The sequence below is a fragment of the Hirundo rustica genome, chromosome 26, assembly GCF_015227805.2.
Source record: "Hirundo rustica isolate bHirRus1 chromosome 26, bHirRus1.pri.v3, whole genome shotgun sequence".
NCBI classification, from domain to species: domain Eukaryota; kingdom Metazoa; phylum Chordata; class Aves; order Passeriformes; family Hirundinidae; genus Hirundo; species Hirundo rustica.
This window is the reverse complement of record NC_053475.1, coordinates 4,865,557-4,888,821: the sequence shown is the minus strand read 5'-3', so window position 1 is coordinate 4,888,821 and position 23,265 is coordinate 4,865,557. Positions and strand designations below refer to the sequence as shown.

General features: G+C 55.8%; 1 protein-coding gene across 1 annotated transcript; it reads right to left on the bottom strand.

Moving 5' to 3' along the window:
* Positions 1 to 367: 367 nt before the first annotated feature.
* Positions 368 to 9,019, bottom strand: ANGPTL4 (angiopoietin like 4). The gene is made up of 7 exons (XM_040087030.2): positions 8,504 to 9,019; positions 8,079 to 8,189; positions 7,509 to 7,635; positions 3,154 to 3,267; positions 2,973 to 3,068; positions 2,403 to 2,678; positions 368 to 1,899 (listed from the first exon to the last, which is right to left on the bottom strand). Exons 1-7 carry the CDS (start codon positions 9,017 to 9,019, stop codon positions 1,718 to 1,720), a joined length of 1,422 nt encoding a protein of 473 aa, XP_039942964.1. The 3' UTR covers positions 368 to 1,717.
* Positions 9,020 to 23,265: the final 14,246 nt, after the last annotated feature.

The window sequence follows — 23,265 nt, the reverse complement described above, 5'->3', positions numbered from 1 at the left end:
CAGACCTCAGCCTCTGCTCATTTTCAAAGAGTTGGCACTAGCCTTTCCAGCCACCTCCAAGGAATATCCTCTTTGTTCAAAGGTCTGCTATCAGGGAAGAAGAAAACCCAATACATCAGCACTTACAAACTTGCTGCCCCACAGCCTAGTTTCCAGGAAGAAAAGAAATTTAGGTGCCCATAAACTTCAAGCAGACTAAAACCAGATGCTGGGCCCTATAGCAGCAATTTAAGGCTACAGCTGAACACAGAGGCCAGCAGGGAGCAGAGTGCTCAGGTCACAACTCCAACAAAGGAAGTCTTCAAATGCAGAGTCCTCACAATGCTCCCAGACACCTGCCATCAGGAAAATAATCCAGGCAGGACACTTAAAGGCTTGTTTTTATTAAAAGACATCTTCAGAAAAGATACTTTAGTACAAAAAAAGTTTAAAATACACAAACTACATTTGCTTTCCTTTTCAGCATCAACATTTATAAATTACACCACATTGTTATTAACACTGCATTTAAATATGAAAACAAATCAAAACAGAAAATTCATCAACAAGGTCCAACATCCTACAAACAACTATTTACAGTATTTAGCAGCTAGGAGCTCTAGCAGAGTAGTCAATATGACTTCAGTAGGGCAGGATGCTTGGGAAGTCCCAAGACTGCAGCTTGGCCTATAAGTTTGCAGGGACCTGTTTTGGCCACGTCTCCCCAGACACCCATCCCAAAGGCAGAGGTAATGCCATCCATCATGGTACACACCTGATCAAGTGTGGTTCTTGCAGAGAAACCCTGCTGTCCCCTGGCCTTGCAGTACTGGGACACACACGTGGGACAGGTCCAGTCACCCTGCAAAGTGTGAGGTGTCTGTGGAAGAAGGCAGCACCTCCATCTGGGGGGCTGACAGTGACAGCAGGGCTGGTCCCACCCAGGGACAGTCCCTGCTCTGCATCTGTGCTGTTCCACTGCTTGTCCTACCCACTCCCAGCAGCACTGGCAGGCTGCAGACACAGCTCCCCAGGACCTGCCCCCTCAGGGAACCAGCTGCAGGATCTCACCGATCAACCTCAGAGCTGGAAGCAGTTTTCCCAGCTCCCAGCAAATTCCAGCACAGCCAGAAATACAGGTCTTCAAAGGGAAGGCAAGTGAGCCTAAGTTTCCCTTCTGCACAGATCACCCTGAGCCCTCCCACCAAGGCCTGTGGCTCGGGAGGACAGGGGCTGCACAGAGGGAGCTGCCCGAGGCTCACTGCTCTGAGCCCCACACAGAAGGAGGCTCCAGGGGCTCTCACAGGAGGGTACATGGGACATCATCCGGGAACAACAGTGAAAGACAGGACACAGCAAGGCTCCACACCCAGTGCTGTGGTCCAGAGCAGTGAGACACATCACAAGCCCCACCCGCCCCAGGCCCAGCTCATCAACACAGTACAGAAATGTTAAGACAGGATAGAAAGCACCAGACAATTTGAACTTCCCTCAGCAGCACATAGCAGGTTAGAAAACCCTTGTGCATGCTCTGGAGGTGGATCTCCCTCCTGGGGCTCCTCTTCAGGTTTGGGAGCTCCCATCCAGGGATTTTTGGCAACGTGGAGCTGTTTTACTTCTAGTAAGGAGCAGTGTCATGCCTCTAAAGGGCTTCTAACCAAGGAAAGGGAGGTTGTTTTCTGTAAACACCGAGTGATGGAGCTCAGGTCCATGCTCCACAGAGTCTCAAGTAGCAGCTTTAGGGATCTGCTTCCAGTGCTGCAGGTTGGATTTTCATGATGGTCGACTTCAGGGGGTAGTACCTGCCCTTCCATGTCTTCCAAAAGATGCCCTGCTTGCGCTCGTGCCTCTGTCGGGGGATGGAGCGGAAGTACTTCCCATTGAGGTTGGCATGGCCACAGGTGCTGAACCACCAGCCACCTACAAGGGCAACGGGGAGACAACTTTAACTCATAGAAATTCCAGACACAAAAACCCAGCAGATGATGTCCCTATTTCCCCCACTTTTCCAGAGCTTCAGGATCTGACAAGACCACCTCATGTACAATCAAGGAGTCCTGGGGAATCTTTCCCTGACCCTACATTACTTCAGGCTGCAGCTGCAAATCCAGGCTGCTCCTCCTTGTGTGAAAAACCTTCATCAGCCAGGGTGAGAGAAGCCCCTGCTCTGCTTGAAAAGGTTCCAAGCAAAGTGGCAGACAGCAAAGCTGTTATGAGGACAGATGCTTGGTCCAAGACCTGAATCATGAACCCTGCCTTAGCTTCAGCTTCCCCGCACAGTTCTTTCTAAAGAAGCAGCTGTCCCAGGGAAGCAGGGGACAAGAGCAGCTCAATAGCAAAGGGGTCTGGTATCACAGGGTCTGTGTCCCACTGGACCACCACCATACAGTGGAAGGCTAAAAGATAGAAGACCTCAGACTGACCTGAGAGGTGTTTGGCACAGTTTGTGTCAGCTTTAAGGTCATGGTCACGATCCCGAGTGGAGAAGGGCAGCTGCCTGAATTCCCCAATGGCATTTTCCAGCTCTCCAGACAGAGGCCCCAGCAGGTTGAGCGTGTAGGCTGTGCTCTCACCACCAAGACTGAAGACAAACTGAACCACCTGGGAATTGCCCTCCCAGTCTTCCAGCTCAATCAGGAGATTGTATTTTCCCTCTTGGACAAGGTGGTGCATCTTCTCCAGGCCCAGCCAGAAGTCACCTGAAATAAGACTCATGACATTGGCTGCAGGGACACAAACATGCCATGAAAAGCAGAGATGCAAGCAAGCTCCGGAGACAAACAGGACAACCTAGGATGCTGCAGCATTTGAATCACTGTCTGGCATCTGCAGGACACATCAGGAAGATCAAGGACCCCTGCTCTGCAAGCAGTGTCCCTCTGCTTCAGCCCACATCTGTGCTCCAGCACCGAGCTCCAGAGGCCAGCAAGAGGAATAACTTTTGCTAAGCTTCCCTTATCCCAGTGAGAACATAGACACCATCATCCACCTACCACGAAGGTCTCCAAAGCCATTCTTGTAGGCATCCCACAGCTGGTCAAAATCCACAGAGCCATCCATGCGCCTCTGGATCACTGTCCAGCCACCCTCTGTGGGAAGGGAAAACACAGTCACTTGGGGTTACCACTTACAAGAGCAGCTTCCCGAGTGCTGCGGGACACTGCACGGTTTTACCTGTGGTCATGTCGCAGTAGACTTTGAAGGGCTGAGATCCTGCAGGCTGCACTTGGAAAACGCCACTGCTTTGCTGCCCAGCCAGGAAGAGCTGGTGGCAACCCTCTGGGAGCTCTGCAGGGGAAGGAAACAGCAACTGAGGAGATGGCCACAAACCCCACTTTCTCAGCAGGTTGCTCCTACCATGGCCAGCTCCTACCACTTGCAGCCCTGGCCACCAGCCCGGTCAGCTGCACACAGCAGCGGCTGTAGCTCTGGACACATGCTGGGGACAACGGCCCCTGGCTTCAAGCATCTTTAAATACTGGGACCTCACATCTTCCCTTTTATTCAGAGCTCCTTGGGCTTTCATCCAAGGCAGAAGCCAGGCTTTGGGCCAAGCTGGAGTGACCTCAGCTGGAGAGCAGGGCTCCCCGTCAAGGAGGGACAAAGGAGCTTCCCAGGTACTTATTGTAACTTCTCCCAGGTCCCTCTACACCCGCAGACAGGAGCAGCCCATTTGGGGTGGGGTAACACCAAGGCCAAGCATCCCCATCCCACACAAGGCTGAAGCAGGGTCAAGGGCCCTCAGGGGTAGAAAGAAAGACAAAGTCCTGACATCAGGAAGGTGGCTGAGCATCCAGCACATGACCTCTTTCTCCCAGCAACTGTGGTGGCCCCAGCCAGACATCCTGCTAGGCAACCTGCCACCGGCAGGCACAGTGCCAGGCTGGGGGGACCCTTTTTCCAAGATACAGTGACTAAGGCAAGGAAGGAGTGGGGGGACTCTGGGAGCCCCAGCTCATTGCAGGAGTGGATTGCCCAGGGTGAAGCCACACCCTGCTTCATCCCCCTCCGTCCCCAGGGATGGTCTTTCTGCCCCGCAGGACTTTGCCCAGAGCTGCCAGTGAAGCACCTTTTCAACAGCACTGATAAAAGTCCATCCAGGAACCACCACGCACAGCACTTGGGAGAGATGAGCCGCAGGGAGCCTGTTACAACACCTGAGTCAATAGGCCACAGGAGGATGTGCAGGGACTTCAGCCCCAGGCTGCCGCAGAGTCAAGGGGCTCTTTGTCAGCAGGGACAGGTGCCCCAATCACCCCCAGACAAAGAGAGCCTGTTCTCCCCCAGGCCAGGGCAGATGGGTTGTAGCTCTGGCTGCCCTGGCTCACAGCTGCTGTCAGCACAACCCTAAACAGACAAGAAACCTCAAGACAAGCCCTGGGTTGTGCTGGGGTGCTGGCCATGGGGATCCCCTCGCAGTAGCTGCCCCAGGGTCAGGGCTGACACCATGATCCTGAGCAGAAGGGCTTCCTCCAACAGCCAGGGGCTTCCTAGGGGCAGATGGAAGGGGGAAAATAGGACCTTTGAACTGCCAAGAGGAAAAGCAGCCCCTGCAGAGCATCACCCCATCCCACCCTCACAGGGTGCTGGGGAGCCTTCATGCTGCATTGGGGTAAAAAGCAGACCCCCAATTGGAGGAAAGGTCAGGGGGGACCCAGAGGACAGAAATACGACACCTGCCATCACCTTTCACCCATTTCCAACATATTCCTCCCTTTGCCTCCCCCACCCCACACACAATTCCCCTTCCCCAGCAGCGGCAGCCCCTCTCCCACAGCCAGCACAGCTGGTGGGTGCATCCCTTGCACCCCAGGGCAGGACTGGTGCCACCATCAGTGCACCACAGGACAAGCTGTGCCCCAGCCCTACCCTGAACCCATGACACAGGGACTGAGGGCACTGTGCACCAAGGATAAAAACCACACAGAGGCGCCCAGCAATGCAGGGACTGAGTGTATCCTGACTATCCCCAATTTCTGGGTAAATGCAGGCAGGGAAGCCAACCAGGCTCAGAGGAGGGAACGCCCCAGCCAGAGGCCCCTGCTCATATTGCCACGGCAGGAAGGTGCTGGGCTTGCCAAGCTCCTCACCTCCTCTCCCACTGCATCTCCCAGCATCGGTGGGATGGTGCCAGGATGTTTAGTGGTCCCAGCATGCATAAGTCAACCCCATCCCTGCCTGTTTCTCATTTCTGGGCCCTGGCTGCACTCAATCCCTGTTTCCCTGATGCCACAGGGACTCTTAAGCAGCTGAACATGATGCAGCTGCTTGAACAGCCTCTGCTCAATCTTTTTGTTTGAGGAACACGCTTGTTAGTTCCAGTTCATGTTGCACATCTGAACAGCACCAGCAGAACAAGCCCTCCTGACTGCTCCCGTGTTTTCTTTTCCCTTCCCCTTTATTTAGCCAAACAACACAACAAGGCTGGATCTGCCCTAGGCTCTGTGTTCACCCAACAGGATTTCCAGCCATGACACAGGGGAGGTCACTAACCTGGTATAAACACTCATCCTCAGGGATGGCAGGGCATGCCTAGAGCTGCCTGCATTGCCTCCCCGCTCCTGCCCCAACCCAACCCCATTATTTTGGAGTCTCAGCGCCACGGGGAGAGCGTGAGCAGGGCTCTACCTTTCCCCTACTCGGCTGGCTGCCAGCAAGCACAGGCTCTGCCCAAAGACGTGATCCTCTTTCTGCAAGCTATTAAACCTCTCACTCTCCAGGCAGCTTTGAGCCTTCAACTTTCACATGCTTGGCCCCACGCCAGCCCTGCCCTGAAAAAACTTGTGTTCGCTGGATGCAAATAAAAGGGTCTTTCTGCAAGGGCTGCTGGTGGAGTTCATGGCTGCTCCCCAGGGCCATGCCGGCACCAGGCTCTGCCTGACAATAGCCTGGGAGCCAGCAGCACCAGCCTCCCCAGCACTCCCCTGCTCTGAAAGCGGCCACAAGCCTCCCCGAGCAGAGGGCACAGGGCCAACCCCGTGCTTTAAGATTTGCCAGAAAACTCACCCAGCTTGCTAATGAAAGGAAGTCAGTTTGTTTTCTGTCAGTGATACCAACATCAGGGATTAGGTGAGGAAAGGGGAAGCTCACAGCTGGCAGGACAGAATTGGCATGTCCATCTCTCCATCAGGGACACTGCAGCACTGGAAGGTGCTGAGCTCACACAGCATCCCTGGAGGCTGGAGCTATTGCTGCTTTCCACAAGGCATCACAAACATTTCTGTAGCCAACATCAGCCAGAACATCCTACATCTGCACCAGCAGGTAGCAAAGGTCCCAATTCACCTCCCTGCACCGCACTTTCAGCATAAGCCAAGAGTGGAATCAAGGGTTATACTAGATAACCACTAAAGGTCCCTTCCCACACAAACCATTCTATGACACACACTACTGCAGGCAAGTCACAGAGCCTGGAAAAAAAACAGAGGAGAGAAGTTCTGAGAGAGTTTTCTCACTCAGAAGTGCTACTCTGAGTAAGGCTGACCCTGCACAGCCCCACTGGGCTGTGCCCCAGGAGGAGTTTGAAGCCCCACATCCCACCTCTCTTCTTGTCCATGTGGACAAGCCCTTTGTTCTGCCCACCCAGCTTTCAGACACACCAGTGACAGCTCTGGGCTCCACAGACAAATTATCATGTTTTCCCTACATCAGGCCCTGAGCATGCCTCCTCATCCTGTCTGGTTTCTGTTTTGCTCCTGCTGAAGATCCCTAGACAGCAGCACAGGCAGAGCCAGCACAGTGATCTGGCTGACACAGCATGACAGCAGCTGCTCCTGGCCAGCAAACCCTGCAGAGACATCAGCTCCTGTCTGGAGGGAGGCTGCAGGACATGGCACAGCTGGGGACACCTGCTCTGCTGCCCTTTGCTCTGCAGGAGCCCCGCCAGTCCTGCTGCAGAGGGGAGAAGATGCTCCAGGCAGAGCCAGGAGCTGCAGATGCAGCATCCACTTGCCAACTGCAGTGCACATTTCCCAGGGTTGTGAGCATCCACTGCAACTCAGGACCTTCAGCTAAGGATACAGTGACCTGAGACACTTGTGTTATATGCATGAGCTCTAAATATGAGCCAAGGGAGAGAGATACATAAGCACACAGCTCTGCTCTCAGGCCAGGGCTCCCTAAACATTCCCTCCTCCCACAGACAGCAAAGCAGATCCTGCCTGGGGAAGTGTGAGCAGGTGAACAAGAGTTAACTCAAAAGAGCTGAGAGCCTCCTCTCCTCACCCCACACCTGCCAATCCTTTTTGACAAATACCTCTTCTCAGGCTTTGTCTGCTCCCTGCTGCATTCCTAACACCAGACAGGAAAAAAGCCTCTTTAATCCTTCAATTCCTGCTGCACTAACACTGGCCCAGAAGGCAAGCCTGTGCTCCAGGACCCCTCACTCTGGCCATACCCCCAAGCTCCAGCTTTTCAAGCAAACATCACACCCTGGCTCAGGACAAATGAGCTTTTTGTTTCCAAAAGGTTGCAACAGCGACAGGTTTGCTCTGGCATGGACGAGCAGGGCAGCACAAGCAGATACTCACTCTGTGTCTGCACAGACTCCCCACTGCCATTCTGACTCTGGCTGGTGAGGTTGAGGCTCTTCTTCAGGTTTATCTTCCACTTCGGAGTCTGTGTTTTGTTGTGGTGTAGGGGAATTAGTAGATTGACCTTAAAAAAAAAAAAAAAAAAAAAAAAAGGCACAAGTCAGAACGGTTTTATATCAGCTTGTTTTCCACCCTGTTACTCAGGGGAGCAGGTCAGCCAAACACCAGCCACTCCCTCTGGCCAGAGCTGGGGCTGAAATTGCCTAGAAACCTCAAGTAACCAGAGATACCGAGTCCTGGCAAAGCCAGAAATTGTTGTGTTTTTTTTCACACCCATGCTAGCTAGTTTATTCTGCAAATGAAAGCAAAGGCAGAGGCCAGGGAGGCTGTTCCCACCCACCAGTTCCTCCGATTGCTCCATGCAAACTCTCGGGAAGCTTGCAGGTTGCTACCCTCACGGGGTCCCAAAGCCAGGGAACACCAGCAGAGCCACCAGAGCTGGGACAGCAGGGCTGTTCACACCAGTGTAGGGCCAGGCTGGGGGCTGCACACAGGACAGGCGCTCACCTTGCTCTGCAGGCTTTTAATCTGCAGGTTCTGCTTGTCCAGCTTGTACTGCTGCTGCTTGATTTTCTGCAGGAGCTCCTCGATCCGCAGGTTCTGAGCATCCATCAGGGACTGCGACGGAAGAGCCAGATGAGCCCCATTAGCTCCGGGAAGCTCTGGCCATGCGAGACTCCCGGGAGGGCGCTCCCGGTGCCCTCGGGAGCCCGCTGCTCTCCTGAAGCTGATCCCGCCGCTCTCCTGAAGCTGATCCCGCCCGCTGCTCCCGATGTCCCGGGACACTCGGGTCCCCCATCGCTCTTCCCCGCAGCCGCTCCCGGTGTCCCCCCACCAGCTCCCCGCGTCGGTGCCAGCGGCAGGGGCCCGTCGGATGCTCTCTATCCCGCTCCCCCCCGGCCGGTGCCGGTCTGGTCCAGCCCCTCGCTCACCTGCAGCGCCCCCAGGTCCCGAGCGCTCTGGTTCCCATCCGGCCGCGCCTGCAGCGCCAGACGGACCCGGCTCTCCAGCCGCTCCAGCCGGCCCTGGATCGCGTCCTTGTCAGCCGCCACCTCCTCCAGCCGCTGCCGCAGCGCCTCGGAGAGGTTGAGCAGCTGCCGGCCGCGGCCCTCCAGCTCCCGCACGCTGCCCCGCAGCCGCTCGCCGCGCTCCTGCGCCTCCCGCGCCTGCCGCAGCAGCCGCCCCAGGGAGCTGTTGTGGGCGCTCAGGCGCCCGCCCAGCTCCCGCAGCTGTCCCTTGGTGCGCTCCACGTGCTCCTTCAGGCCGTGCCCCAGCTGCAGCAGCCCGTGGGCCAGCACGTTCACCTCGTCCCAGGAGGCGAACTGCGCCCGCCGCTCCCGCCCGGCCCCCGCCGCCGCCCTCCGCTCGGTCCCGGCTCCCGGTGCCGGCGCGGGGGCCGCGGCCAAGCCGGCCGCGCACAGCAGCAGCGCCGCTCCGCCGAGCCGCATCGTGCCCGCTCCGCTGCTCTACCCGCGCCGGGGCCGCCGCCGCCGCCCTGCTTTTATGCCCCCGTGGCGGGGAGGGCCCCGCACCGGCCCCTCCCCGCCCACACGGCCCCGCCGCTTTGTTCGTCCTCCCCGTCGGCCGCGGCTCAGGCCCCGTATCAGCCGCCCGCTCCGAGTCTCGTCCGCCTCCGCCCGGGGCAGCCTTGGTCCCTGTCGCTGAGCCCTGCCTGCACCAGTCCTCATCGCTGTCCCCGTCCTCATTTCCGTCTCCATTTCCATCTCCATCCTTGTCCTTGTCCTCATCTCCATCCCTGTCTCCATTCCCCTCCTCATCCCATTCCTGTCCCCATTCCCATCTGCTTTCCTGTCCCTGTTCCCATCCCCGTTCCAATCTCTACCCTATGCCTGTCCCCTTTCTTATCCCTGTTCCCATCTCGATCCCCACGCCCATCCCCATCTCAGTTCCACCCTGCTGGCTGACTCCTGCCCCTCATCCTGCACTGGGGACCCTGATCTCGGTTCCCCATTCCCATGGGTGCACCCGTGTCACCTTCCGAGGCCGTGCCCCTCTGAGACACGCTGGTCCAGGGGCGGGAGTACCCTGTGGCACAGGTGGGTGCTGCCAACCCTGGAGAGGGGGCATGCTCAGGGTCAGCTCCTCTGTACACTTGAGGGAAGCAGAATGTTCACTCTTCTAAACATTCCTGTTCTCCTAGAGCAACAAGGATGGATAGATCCATCTCTCACTACCCTCCCCTCATGGGTTTCAATCACCACGCTGTGAAAAACGTGCATCTTATTTTATTTGCCAGTGTCTTGGACCCCGGTTTCTGGATCTTCCTTCTTCTGCCTTTTTTTTTTTTTTTTTTTTTTTTTTTCCCCCTGGCATAAAGGGATTTTCGAGTCTCTGTTTTCTCTCCATGAAGGAATTCACACACCGCGACGGAGCTGCTCTGTTCGGATCGCAGCAGATGGAGCCCTTCTGCTCCCTCCCCACGGGCGCTTCCTCCTGCTGCCCCAGGGCTCTGACCCTGCTCTCAGCGCGCAGCCTCGAGCAGGGAGCTGCCTTTCCTCCCGCTCTGGATTTTGGAGCCAAATCCCTGCTTCCCACCTCTCCCTGGGTCCGGCCGCCGTGAGTCCCCTGGGGTCAGGGCTGCAGCCCCCTGCTTCCCGGCCCGAGCTCCTCCATCGGAGCCCGGAGCCGCTCTGCCTCCATCCCACCGCTGCCGCTCAGAGCCCTGCAGCTCAGGCATGGCCCCAGGAAAAGGCTTTTCATCTCATCTGAAAACGCGTGGCTGGAGGATTTCCCTTTCCAGGAGTCCCCGTGCCACCTCCAAGTATTTCCCAGGCTGATGCCGTTGGAAGGGTGAGTGAGAGGCCTCGGGGAATGCACCCAGCAGCAACAGCTCAGGGTGGAGTCACAAAGGTTAAAGAGGAATTTCAGAAATTCCAGCAGGCACGTACTCCAGAGAGTCCCAAGTCCCCTCCACCAGCCACTGTTTTCACATTTATTTCACGGTCAGAAAGAATTTTTCAAGTGAGGAAAGAGGAAAAAAAAAAAAAAAAACAACAAAACAACTAAAACAAAAACAGGGAGAAAACAATGCAGGATAAAACAAAACAATAAAAAATGTGAATGTCTTTTTCCAAACCTTTGTGCTTTGGGGCGGGGCGGGGGGAATCCCTCTGTGCTCTCCCTGACACTATTGCTAGAGAGGAGCTGGGGACATGGAGGTGGTAGTGATGGGGAGGGGGTTCCACTGCCCCCCTCCAGAAGCCTTCTCTGCAGAGCCAGAGATCCCTGTAAGGCTCTTTAGGGTGCCCCTGGCTGGCCTGTGCCCCCCTTGCAGGTCGTGGCCCCCAGCCAAGGACAGATCTGCCACCATACCCACCACGCCTGAGTGCTGCAGAAGCTGCCAAAAATTCCCAGATGGAATCTGAAAAATGAAAATTCTCCTTTTCAGCTTGTATTGCAGGTTTTTGGCATCCCAGGAGGGAGTGAGCTGGCAGGAATCATGCCCGTGGAGCCCAAGGCTGGAGCTCCTGTCACCCCAAGAGCCCTCTGGACTGGAAAACACCAACCCTTGAGTCACTGGGACAAAGAGGGAAGCACAATTTCATGTGTTGGCTGTTGCTGTGAGTTAACTACGTCAGGCAAAATGAATCCTGTGTGAGGTCTGCTCCCTGCCCACCATTACCCAACACTGGAGCTTGTCCTGGGAAATGCCAGGGTTACTCGGGGTGCTGCAGCAGACATGTTACCACTGGTTATTTTCTGCAGTGGCAGGAGAGAGGGAGTGTGAGAAGCCAAGGCCTGTTGAGAAGCCGTATGATTCATGCGTTTTCCTTTGGCTGTGTTTTCCTTTGGCTGTGTTTTCCTATTGTGACTTCTCAAATTTGCCCTGAGAAATACAAATTTTTAAGGTATACGAGTGCAGAGCCCTCAGAAGCCATGAGCTGCCTCAGGCAGGCTGATGGGAAGGTGCTCTCCAGAACTGGGTGCTCTCGAGTTTAGATGGAGCTTCAAATGGCCTGGACAGCAGCGTGTGAGCTCCTGGGGCATTTCTCCATGCCCTGCTCTGTCCAGTGTGGAAAAGGGCAATGGTCAAAATCTCTGTAGAGTCCCAACTGCCCAGCTTGGCTTGGGGCCAGGGAAGGATTGAGGTTTTGTCCCAGGGGATGAAGGACCCTGTCCCCTGTGCAGGTCTCCAGGAGGGACTCCATGAGGACACTGCCCCAGCCCAAGTGGCCTTGGGACCCAGAGAAGGACAGGGACCAGCAGGGCACAACAATGGCTCTTGGGGCTCTCTGTGGGTGTCTGGGGTCATCCCTTGGGCAGGGAACAGCAGACTCCAGAGGAAGTTATTTTCTGTGGAGCTTCTCTCAGGAACCAAGGGATGCTCTCAACCCCACCTTTCAATTCTTATCCTTATTCCTATCACTACATCCATCTCTATCCCTTCTTCCATGCAGTCCCACCATCTCAGACAGCCAGAAAAGGCAGTATCACCAGCACACATCACAAGTAGTTCATTCAAACAGCCCCCACATGCATGGTGGCACATCCCCCCTGTCCCCATCCCCATTCCTCTGCCATGCACGTCAGGCTGCGAGCGGGTGGGCTGTGGGGAGTGTCTTTGTTCCCTGCCTTTCTCCATCCTGCTCCTTCCCAGGCTGACCCAGCAGGTCACTGTGTGAAAGTTCAGCTCGGTCTGAACTCACACGAATTCCTGCAGCTGCTCAGCCCCGGGCTCACATCATCAGGAGGGTCGGCTGGATGATTTATAGGAAGGTTGCTTACAGAGTCGCTTTGTTGTTAGAAATTGCAAACGTAAGGGAGACTCCAGTGAGAGGGAATAGGATGTGTGAAATACATCATCACAGCTTCAAGGATAAATTTAGGTTTTCCAGAGGAACATAATTCTGATTCAGCAGAGGATGGGAAAAATCCAGCAGAGATTTCCTCCTGGCTCCCATCTGGGTGCAGCAGCATATCTGGCCCAGACAGGCACTGGCAGCATTCCAGGGCAGAGTGGGTACCCTGTCCACCTCAGTCCCTGCTCACACCTGGTCCTGCAGGGATTTGTCCTTCACCAGCCTGATCTGCCCCTGCAGCCAAACAGCTTGCTAAACCCCCACCCCTGAGGTCACCTGCTCCTGCTCTTCCCAAGCGAGTTTGCTGGCTCAAGCTTTGTCAGTCCCCACTCTGGAGAAGGGCCCTGCAGCTCCTGCCACCTGTCCAGGCTGGTTGTGCCCCAACCCTCACTGCCCCGAGGGGACAGCAGGGTGGCACAGCCTGCCAGATCACAGCCTCATCCTTTCACAGGGCTGGGGACACCCCCTCACCCTGACAGGGGACACCCAAAACTTCTGCTCTTGGCTGCTTCTTGAGTAGAGATGGATTTCCAAGCTGGGTCAGTCAGAAAGATGGAAAATTGGCCACAGCTATCAACCCCAGTGAGAAGCAGCTCCAGAGGGAGCTCAGCCATGTCACTGGGCTCCATTCCCACCCTGTCTCCTCTGGCTTTCCCTGCCAGCACAGGGCAGCCCTGGCTAAAGCACAGGCAGCCCAAGTGAGGCAAGATGTTGTTATCCAGGTTGCCGAATCTTCTGAGGTCTCTAGAGAATGGGTGAAGGTTGCATCCACCCTGGGGTCCCTCTCTTCTGGGGAAGGTCATTAACCCAGAGCAGGGAGGACCACTTTCACGTTTGAAAAGCTGACATAAAAGGCCAGCAATGCTTTCATTCCAAGCAGTCTCCTTATTTTCCTGGCGAGCCTGGATGAATATTATGCAAGTTTTCACTCCCCTTTATTCTTCCTGCCATCCCGGGCTCTATGGGGAGCACTGGGGTTACTGTGCAGAAGGTCACACACGACAGAAGGCAGGAAACCAGAGGGCTTGGGGTGACGTGGGAGGCTTTGCAGCCAGAGAAATCTGACCCTTACTTTTTACAGTCATCTCTTAGTTTAACCAACATGCGTTTCGCATTAGGGGCTCTGGCTGGCTGAGCTTGCAGCGAAGGGTTCAGGGAGCTCCAGGCTCCTGGGGATGAGGCTGCCCCTTGGAATACTCAGTCTGCTCCTAGGCCCACGTGGGAAGGGCTGGACCACAGGGACCAGGACTGGGCTCTGCTCTCCTTGTGAGACAACAGTGGCTTCTGTTTTACCAGCAGCAGTGACAGGCAATAGATTTGGTGGGCATGAGGGTGATATGGGATTTCTCCAGTATTTTCTGAATATCCTTTAATTTCATTCATAGTTTCTGAAAGGAGATGCCCAGAGCCACTGGAAGGAGAGAGCTGCTGTGGCAAGTACAAGCAAAGCCCACAGAGATCATCCACAGCCCTGTTGTCACTCCTGGCCACCCATCTTCACCTCTGGGACGGGGACAGAGACAGCTCTGGCACCGCTTGGCATTTATCAGTCAGCATCTGCGGGCGGCCGTGACCCCTCTGTTCTGCTGGCACAGCCCCTCATGGGCTGGATCTCCTGACGCAACACAAGCGGCTTTTTTTGGCCGCGTTGTGTGAAAAACGGCCAGGTCGCTTCTGCTGCCCAGGAAAGTTTTTAGCTGTCCCAGGACATCCAGGATGGGTGTCCACAAGAGCCCCTGGGGATGTGCCCTCCTGCCCAACACTTTGCTGGGTGAGTGCTGGCTCAGAGCTGTGTGGCCTCCTCACCCACAGCCAGCAGCAGCCACATCCACCAGGGCTCTGCCAGATCTCTGCCTGCCCCCATGGGGCCTCAGCTGCTTTTCCTCCTGGGAATAGACTTGCAGGCAAGTGCAGAAGAGCTTTGTACGGGAGAATGACAGGGGACACGTTCCTCATGCAGCAGCAAAGAGAGAAGCATGCAAATTTTGAGTCACTGTCCTGGAAACCCCAGCTGGTGATCAGACCTCTTCCCAGTCATGTCCCTGCTTGGTTTGTGACTATGACAACGTGGTGCTTGGGCTCCACTATGACAACGTGGTCCGGCTTTGCTGGCCAGAGCTCAAGGAGAGGCAGGGCCGTGCCTCCAGGGACCAGCTGAGGCAGCAGTGATGTCTCTCCACCCCCCGCCAGCTGCATCCGAACTGCTCAGCCACGTAACAGGGTGTCCAGGAATACCAGCGTCTGGGAAGCTGAGATATTTCCTGTTGTAAAGGGAAGGGTCTGCAGGGTGGGGACCAGAAAAAAAGTGATGAAAATAAGGGTTTGTGGGTTGCATGCATTTTCCAAAGGGAAATATATCTTAGTCTTTAGTCGAGATTTTCCTGCATTTTCATGCTCAGATTCTGGGTTTTTCTAGATTTTTACAACCCACCTCACCTTTTACAACCCACCTGGACATACAGGCATTGGGAGGTGAAAAAAAAACCTGTGAAAACCTGAAAAGAAGCAGATGAAAATGCTCCAAAGCATCAAGAGCCCCAGCAGCCCCTTTCCCATCCCCCTCACTGGTGAAACATCAACAGTGGCTGGGGAAGCTCCAGATCCCCAGCAGGGCTGGGAGAGAAGAGCTGGCCCCATTTCCAGCCATGGCTCTTTCCCTGCTCTGACAAGGACTTTGACCAATTCTTGGTTTCCTAAACTGAGTGTTTTGCTGCCCACAGGGTGGATTTGAGCTCTCCCAGAACAGCAGCACTGTCCCTGCTGCAGGGCTTGGCTTCCCCAGTGGGGGCTGCCCAGCACCCCGTGCTCACAGGTACTTCCCTCGAAGCGTCGCACATCCAGAATCCATCCCCCAGCACAGACACAACCTCTGGGGCATCCTACACCCAGAACCTACCAGCCCAGTACACAGCACCCACGGATACCTCACCTGGGGCATCCCACACTTGGAACCCAGTGCCCAGCACTCACAAGAACCTCTGCAGGAGCATCCTACCCCCAGCTTTCCTCATCCTCAGTGAGAGAGGAGCATGTGCCATGCAGTGGTTCTGCTGGGACAGGGCAGCATCTGTTTAGTTTGAGTTTCTTAAAAAAACCCAAGGCTGGCAAACGAGTGTTCCCATTCTCAGGACTTTGCTCGGCACTGTAAGAAACGTGATCCAAGTCTGGGGTCCAAGTCTGTGCCTGAGCTTTGAGCTTGGGTGCTGCTCTTGGGCCACTTCACCCAGCTGGTGCCCTCGGGAAGTGCCCAGGTTTGAAATCTGGTGATTCCCCACACAAAGAAATTCAAATACCTAGAGGAAAATGTCCTGATTGGCAAGAATGCAGCTACACACTCAAGGGGCCTGGAAATTGTGTCCCCATTGCAAAGTGCAGAGAAAAGACAAATTTTGAGTCCAAGAAAATCTTCCTGTCCTAAAAAGGAGTCCAAAATGGGGAGTTTCCTGTCAATCAAAGTGGCTGAGGTTGCCATGATCATGAGCTGGCAGTGATCACCTGAGACCACGGAGCATCATTGCTCCTCCATTCCAGCTGAGAAGTAGAGTTTGTACTGGGGAGTGTCAATTTTAACAGAGTTTTTGTGGTTCCTTCTTGCTAAATGGCCATTTCCAAACCCACCCAGATCGGTGCCCTCAACTGGGGAGAAACTCTCCAGGGAGAGAAAGGTCAGGGTGCAGAGGGCTGGTCCCTTCCCAGTGCCCATGAGGTGCGAGTGGCCCCTGGATGCCTTTTCATGCATTCCTTGGTGGGGAACTGACTTTCAGCAAGGGTTCCCCTGGACCAACCAGAGAAAGCCCACCAGCAGTGTCGTGGTGCACGTCCTGGTGTGAGGCTACCCAGGAACATCCTGTCACCAGCCTCTCCCGGGACTCTGCAGAAAATGTGACCATCAGCAGGGCTGCACCTTCCTGTGGCTTCAGCACCACTGAGCTGGGGCAGTTCATGGGTTGTGCCAGCAGCTGTGGCATCACCAGCAGCAGGCTCAGCCCTCATGGCTGTTCTCCCCCCTCTGCTGGTTCCCTGAGGAGTCCCGGCCATGCTCGGGTGCAGACCCCAGGTGCTCCCAGCCACACGTGGCACACGGCTGGGAGCTGCTGGCACTTGCTGCTTTCCATTCGATGCTGAGTCCCGCTGAGGCGCTGATCACTTTCTGGGGAAGAGCCTCACCACAGCCCCAGGGTGCAGCCAGTCCAGGCAATGCTCGTTTTCACAAGCACATCCTGTAAATATTTGCAACCCCCACTTAGAGCTCCTTGGGATGGTTTTGGGGGACATCAGCAGGACCAGGTAGGAGGGACACTGTCCTCCTGGCTTCTTCCCCAGGATGGTTTCTTCCTCTCTCCCAAACCTTTCTAACATCCTGAGCTGGTGTGAGGGGCAGAGCTCTGCCTGGCTGTGCATCTCCTTCATCCTTGGACTTCAGGACATGTAGCAAAAATAGCTGTCAGAAAGGGGAAAGTGACCTTTGCCATTTAAATAACTGTTTGCTGTGTCAGCACAGGCATGATGTGTTTGAGGATTTTGTGCAAAGTTCCAGCAGTTCTGAGCCAGGACCAGAAGATTTTCGCCTCTCTATTGGCAGCCACGAATAACACCAGGAATGTGGCCTCATAATCCCTGCTCAGGGAGACACTTGGGAGAAGAGGCGGCTTCCAGGGAATGTGAGTGCTGACGGTAGGATTCTCTGTGTGTCTCCGTGCCAGAAACACTCCCCTGCCTTGTTGACTCACCATGGAATGGGAAGGGAAACGCCGCAGCAATGGGATGGGATAGAATGGGATGGAAGGAATGGAAGAGGTATGCTTCAGGGATGGGATGGGAAGACAAAGATTGCAGGTGTGGAATGGAAAGGGCTGCAGGAATGGGAATGGGCTCAGGAATGCCACGAGGTGTTTGGGATTTAGTACCAAATCCTCACTCCATTATAGCCTCTTGAACACACAAAACCAAAAGCTGAAAACGTGTCCCACTGTCTTCTTGGTTCAAAGGGCTCAATCTCCTCTGCCATGGGAGTGACAAATAGGTCTCCTGGGGAGTTGGGAGCCTGTCTCGGAGCCCAGACACTGTCTGGGAGCCAGGGACAAGACAGCTGAGCTGGACCCCCAGGTCTGGGGCCCCTGAGTACCCTCGGAGTGCTGCAGCTGAGGGCTCCAGACCAGGGAGAGCTGAGTGCTGCCCGAGGGTGACCAGGCCCACGCCTGCCCCTGTGGCCTTTCTGCCCAGCTTGGCAAGCCCAGAGAATGAAATTAGAAGCAATTAAACATTAAGCTTGGCTCAGGCTCAAATCAAACTCTCTACCAATTTTAGCTGCTTGTTGCTTTGGAGACAGCATGCACTGGAGTTCAACTGATGACGCAACACAGAGGGGATTTCTGCTTGCGTGGGGCTCTGGGCCAGGAATAGACATGAGGGCTGCCAGTGGCTGCAGCAGAACAAGCTAAGGTTGGAACCAAAGTATGGAGAGGGCAGGACCTGCAGCACCTGATGTCTCATTCAAAAGATTGCTTCTTTCTGCTTTTTGATTAATTCTTGTTCAATTAATTCTTATCCTCCTCCAGAGGCAAAAAGGAGCTTTAGAGCCAAGGAGAGAAACAAGACACTGATTAAATCTTCCAGCAAAGACCACCACGACCCCCAGTGAAAGAGGGATGCCCAGAGTCCCCACAGAACCTTTGGTGCAGTTTGGGGGCGGGCTGGGGGCTGGCGTGGTGGGCTGGGGTCAATGGCACCATGGCATCACCCTGGCAGCGCTTGGAGAGCTTCCACAGCCACCTTGGCCACCTCGAACAGGGACTGACGGGCAGCACAGCTCGGCCCAAAGCAAACAGGGCTGAGGTCAGGAGCAAGGACAGCGGATGGCAGCGATGCTGAGCGGTGGCACCGCCCACCAGCCGCCCCGAGAGGGTGATCCAGTGGCGATGGGCCCCTCGGCAGCACCAGCGGGTGCCAGCTGGCTGCAGCCCTGCAGCAAAGCCATCACTGCCTTTACCATCCATGGAAAAGGAGGAAACCCCCCTCTAAAGGCATTTCCCAGCTGTGGGGTGTAGGCAGGATGAGACCAGGTGCTGTCACAGGGGCTCTCTCACTGTCCTGCAAGCTGTCTCCAACTCACCTCAGGGTAACGCCGTCCTCCTGGCAGGCTCAGAGAGACCCTGTCCCAGTGCTGTGGCACAAACCCCTGCTGGGTGGGCGGGTGAGCAAGTGAGCCACCAGGCTCTCACCTGAGGGGTACCGCAGCCAAAAAGAAATGAAGCCCCCAGTCACCCACTACAGCAGCCCTTTAATGCAGGGAAGTGGGAGATTTCAGGTTCTGCAAAGCCCATGAACAGTGTCACCGTACTCTCTGATTTCATTTCGGAAGACGCCTTCTCGTGATGGGCCGTCATCTAAGAGCCAGGGACAGCTGGTGGGCTTGGGGTCGATGGCCCCGGTGGGGCACAGCCCCAAGCCCCGTGGTGGAGATGGCCACGAGCAGCGGTTCCTCCGGCCGGTGTCTGTGTGGGGCTGAGCCGTGTCCTTGCCTGTGGCATCCACTGGGACACCCTGATGTGCAGCGAGCGCCTCGGGTCTCAGACACGGCTCCAGCGCTCCAGACGGCTGCTGGAGAGGCAACTGCCACCCCTCATTTGTGTTACCCTGACAACAGTCCCCATAACTGACTAAATGAATCATGCAGGGCTGTTAAGAGCTCCCTAATTAATACAGTTATTATTAGCAATGTCAGGGCAGGTTTGAAAAAGGCAAATTCAGAGTCCCTGTGCCTGACAGCAAATCCCACAAGACCGTGATGTCCTCTCTGTCACCAGGGAGTTCTGACCGCATCTGGACTGTTGGGGCAAGGACACCCCTGGGTGCCACATGGGTTGGACGGGCTGCACAGGCACTGCTCCAGGCGTGGGAGCCCTTACACAGGATGAGTGGGGTCATGTTGTTGCTAGTCTTTCCCCATGAGCCGAGAAACTGCTCTTGGCTCGTACTCAGGCAAATCCCAAGGGAACCAGGACCTTCATTACTCAGGCCAAGGCTGCTGGTGATGCCAACAGCTGGATGTGCAGGGCGAGCAAGGGGAGAGGGTTCTGCCGCGTGCAGGGAAGGGTGCTGGCCATCCTGCAGCGCTGCCTCTTCCCCAGCCCCCAGATCGCCCTGGCTTCTTCCTGAGAGCTGGTGGCTGAGGGGCTCTTTGCCGTATGTAGGGCAGCCCCGGGGAGCCTGCAGCAGCTTGTGCCCTGCCAGAGCTCCTGCTGCTCCTGCTCCCCAGTGAGCGCTTGGAGAGGTGCCTAATTCATCCTCTCAGAGCAGAGATAAAATGGATTAAGGCCTGCTGAACGGTTGCAAAAGATTTGCCATTAGGCCCTGGAGAGCTTAATCTCCACCAGACTAAAAACAGACAGGCTGCACCCACAGCTAGTCCTGTCTGCCAGGGGATAAATACCCAGTGCAGGATTTCAGGGAAACCTTCAGAGGCTATGAAATGCATCCTAAAGTATACATGCCATCCAGAGTGCCCAGGGCTGGATGCCAGATCCCACACTTCCCCCAGCTCCCAGGGGAAAGTTGCTGAGTGTAATGCAGAGGACTGTGTTGGCCACTGGAGTCTCAGGCACTCCGTGCCTTGACTCTTCCTTTCCATGTGCTCGTCTCCAAGGCTCCTCCGTGCTGGCAGCGTTATCTCCTGCAGATTAGCTCCCCGAAGCTGCCCCTGTACTTCTCAGCTGACTCACTTTTGTTATTTCCTGTCCCTATCTTTGATTTCCTTTGCTGTCCTCACACTACCACTCCCCAAGGTCCAGCTCCTCTGCAGGTTTCCCTGACCTCACTGCTGACACGTTTCCCGGCCTCCAGGCTGATTTCAGGGTATAATGATGTCCCTTTCCATGGAGCCAGAGCAGTGAGGGGCCAGAGTTCCCTCTCCCCTCCCACGGTGACAGACAACCTTAATGTGGCCCCATCCTGCCTGCCTGGGACACGTCCACAGCCATGTGTGGTCAGCGTTGTGCCCAGCATGACCACCACAGCTTGGGAAAGGCAGTGCCAGTCTGGTGTCTCGTCCTTGGCTGGGGAGAAGTGGTGAGACTGGCATGGGGTTTTGGATGTGTCTGGAAAGCCAGACCAAGCAGGCCAGTGTTTGCATTTTAGTCAGATCTTGGGGGTAAGGACACTGTGCCAGGTGCCAGCTACCGCTGGGGATCTGACCCCATTGGCTTTACACCACAATTAACACCTCTCAGCACTAGAGACAGGGAGAATGGGCCTCATCAACCACACCCTGCTAGAGACCTCTGGCTATCTGGCCATCCCACAAAGAGGGATTTTGATTTAATTTTTCAGCCAGACCCTGGAAGGAGGCAAGGCACTGGCAGCATGCCAGGGCAGTGCTTGTGACAGGGGCTTTGGGGGTCACCACACCTCTGCCCTGAACACACTGACATCCTCAATGTCACTGTCTCTGGACTTTTGCTGACAGAAGAGGTCTCACAGGCCTCTCTCCCACCAGCACTGCCGGGGTAAGTCAGGCTGTATTAAAGCACAACCCCTAAAACCTCCAGCCCCAGCCCTGACCCTTCCCTCCAGTACCCTGGGGTTCCCCTCACCCCCAGCTCCTTTCATATGGGTGAGAAACCCTCCAACCTCACTGCTGTCCCCCTTCCCTCCCCACCACCCTCCTCTCCCCTTCCTCGCATTCCCCCTTGCAGCTGCCTCTGGCCGTGGGGCGGATGGAGGCTGGACACTGCTCTTCACTTTCCATCTCCTGGCATGATGCAACCTGGACTCCGTGGCTGTGACACGTTGTCCCAGCCAAACAAACACAGCTCTGCCCACAAGTTTCATTGCAACAGCCTGCACAGCCCTGGCACTCCCAGCCCAGCCGCGTCCGGCAGAGCCGGGGGCTGGCACTGGCAGCTCCTCTGGTGCCAACACTGTCCCAGCACCCCTCAGGGATGATTTTTGACTGGATTGTGTCTTCCAAGACCAAGGAAAGGTTGAGATCTCCAGGACACTAGGGACCAAGATCCTGAGTGGTCTCCATTCCTGATGGCATGATGAGCTCAGCTGGGGTCCTGTGGTGTCCCTGCATCCTTGCCTGTCTCTGCACCTGCTCTGCCCTGTCCCTTCTCTGGCCCCCACGGCAGAGCAGAGCTGTTGGAGACATGGAGGGCATCAGCTGGTTCCCTAGGGGCCTTTTGGTGCTGCCCCTAAACTCTCTGCGGGCACAGCAGGCACCTGAGAAGGGCCTGAGGCCAACGTGAAGTCGTGGGATCCATGTGACACCTGGCATTGGGACTCTCCCAAGCAGGAGCTGAGGGCACCAGCTGTCTCCAGACAGTGGCACAGGGACTGCCACAGCTGGAGGCACCACCATGGAGCCCAGAGAGAGCCAGCAGCGGCAGGGCTGCGACATCAGGGTGCCAGAGGCTGCAGTGAGCAGTGATGGGCAGATGTAGGTGAGAGTTAAGCCGTGCTGGGGACACTGAGCCTTACCCACACTCCCTTGATGTAATATTTGTGGGAGCAGTGTGTTCCAGCAGAGTCATAAACACAGAGAAGCAATAAACTTGCCTTTATCTGTCTGTGGAGCCTTGGGACCATCTAAATTAGGAAACAAAGGAAGAAACAACAGCTCCAAAGGGTTTCTTTCTAGCTGAGCTGAAAATAGAGCAGAAGCCGGGAGGGGGAAGTTCAGCCCAGACAGGAGCATGTGGGAGCTGGGACAGCTCATCTGGCCCGGTGCCACCCCCACACCTGGCCTAGAGCCAACCTCTGCCTGGGAACGCACACCCAGGGCAGTGTCCCCGGGCACACTGGGTGGTGGTGGCCCTGGCACCACTGTCCTCCCCAGAGTGGCAAAGGATGCTCAGCCGGGCTGTAGGGCTCCGGCATGGAAATGGTGGTGTCTCTATGACCACACACTGCCTGTACCTCTGCCCTGCCTTTTGGGCAGCCTGCCTGGAGCTGTATCTCCTCTCCTGGACCCCCCACAGCCCCTTCCTATCCTGCTCCTCCAGCAAGGGAGTGCCATTGCTGCAGGAGAAACACTTGTGTTGTGGTCCCAGCTGTAAGTCACGGACTTCACCCTAGCCTGGCTCAGTGCTGTCCTCACATGGGCAGAAGCTGATCCCCAACGCTCTGAACCTTGGCCCAGCACTTGGTATCTCCTGGGCACAGACAGTGTCAGCTCATTCAAAATTGACTGTTCTGGGTCATCTTCCTCACAGAAGACAATGACATTGCAGAAACTGAGGTTCTCACTCAGGGATGATTGTGAAGGCAGGTTTGCATTCAGATTTACCCAGCCCCCCAGCAGGATATTACTCCTCACCCCTATGGTACTCAGGCTAAAGTTTTATGGTACTGTCATCAACCATCACCAGCCTATCGCCACCCATGGCCAAGCCCTCACCATCTGTTGCCACCCTTCCCAAACCCATCCCCACCCACCACCACCAACACATCATCATCCATCACCACCAACCACCAGCCCATTGCCACCCTCACCAGCGGGTCACCGCCCCTCTCTAACCCATCACCAGCCACCAAACCGTCACTGGCCCATGCCCACCCATTCCCAATCCGTGCCACCCACCCTCACTGGGAAACAGACCCAGCCCCCTGGTGATGGCAAGGTGTGTCCCGAACCAGTGTGGCACTGCCTGGGAGGCTGTGGGGACAGTGCGTGTCTGTGCAGGTGAAGCACTGGCGGCAGTGAGCTGTGGGGTCAGCCCTGCCAGCCCCAGGGCTTTCTGGGCTCTCACATCACAGCTCGGGTTATGAAAATCATCAATTATTAATTGCAACTAAGAAGAGAAAAGCTGTGAGCTGCCGCCTGCTCAGACCCGCTGTTCATCTCTGGGCTCTGCCCACTTAAAGCAGATCTT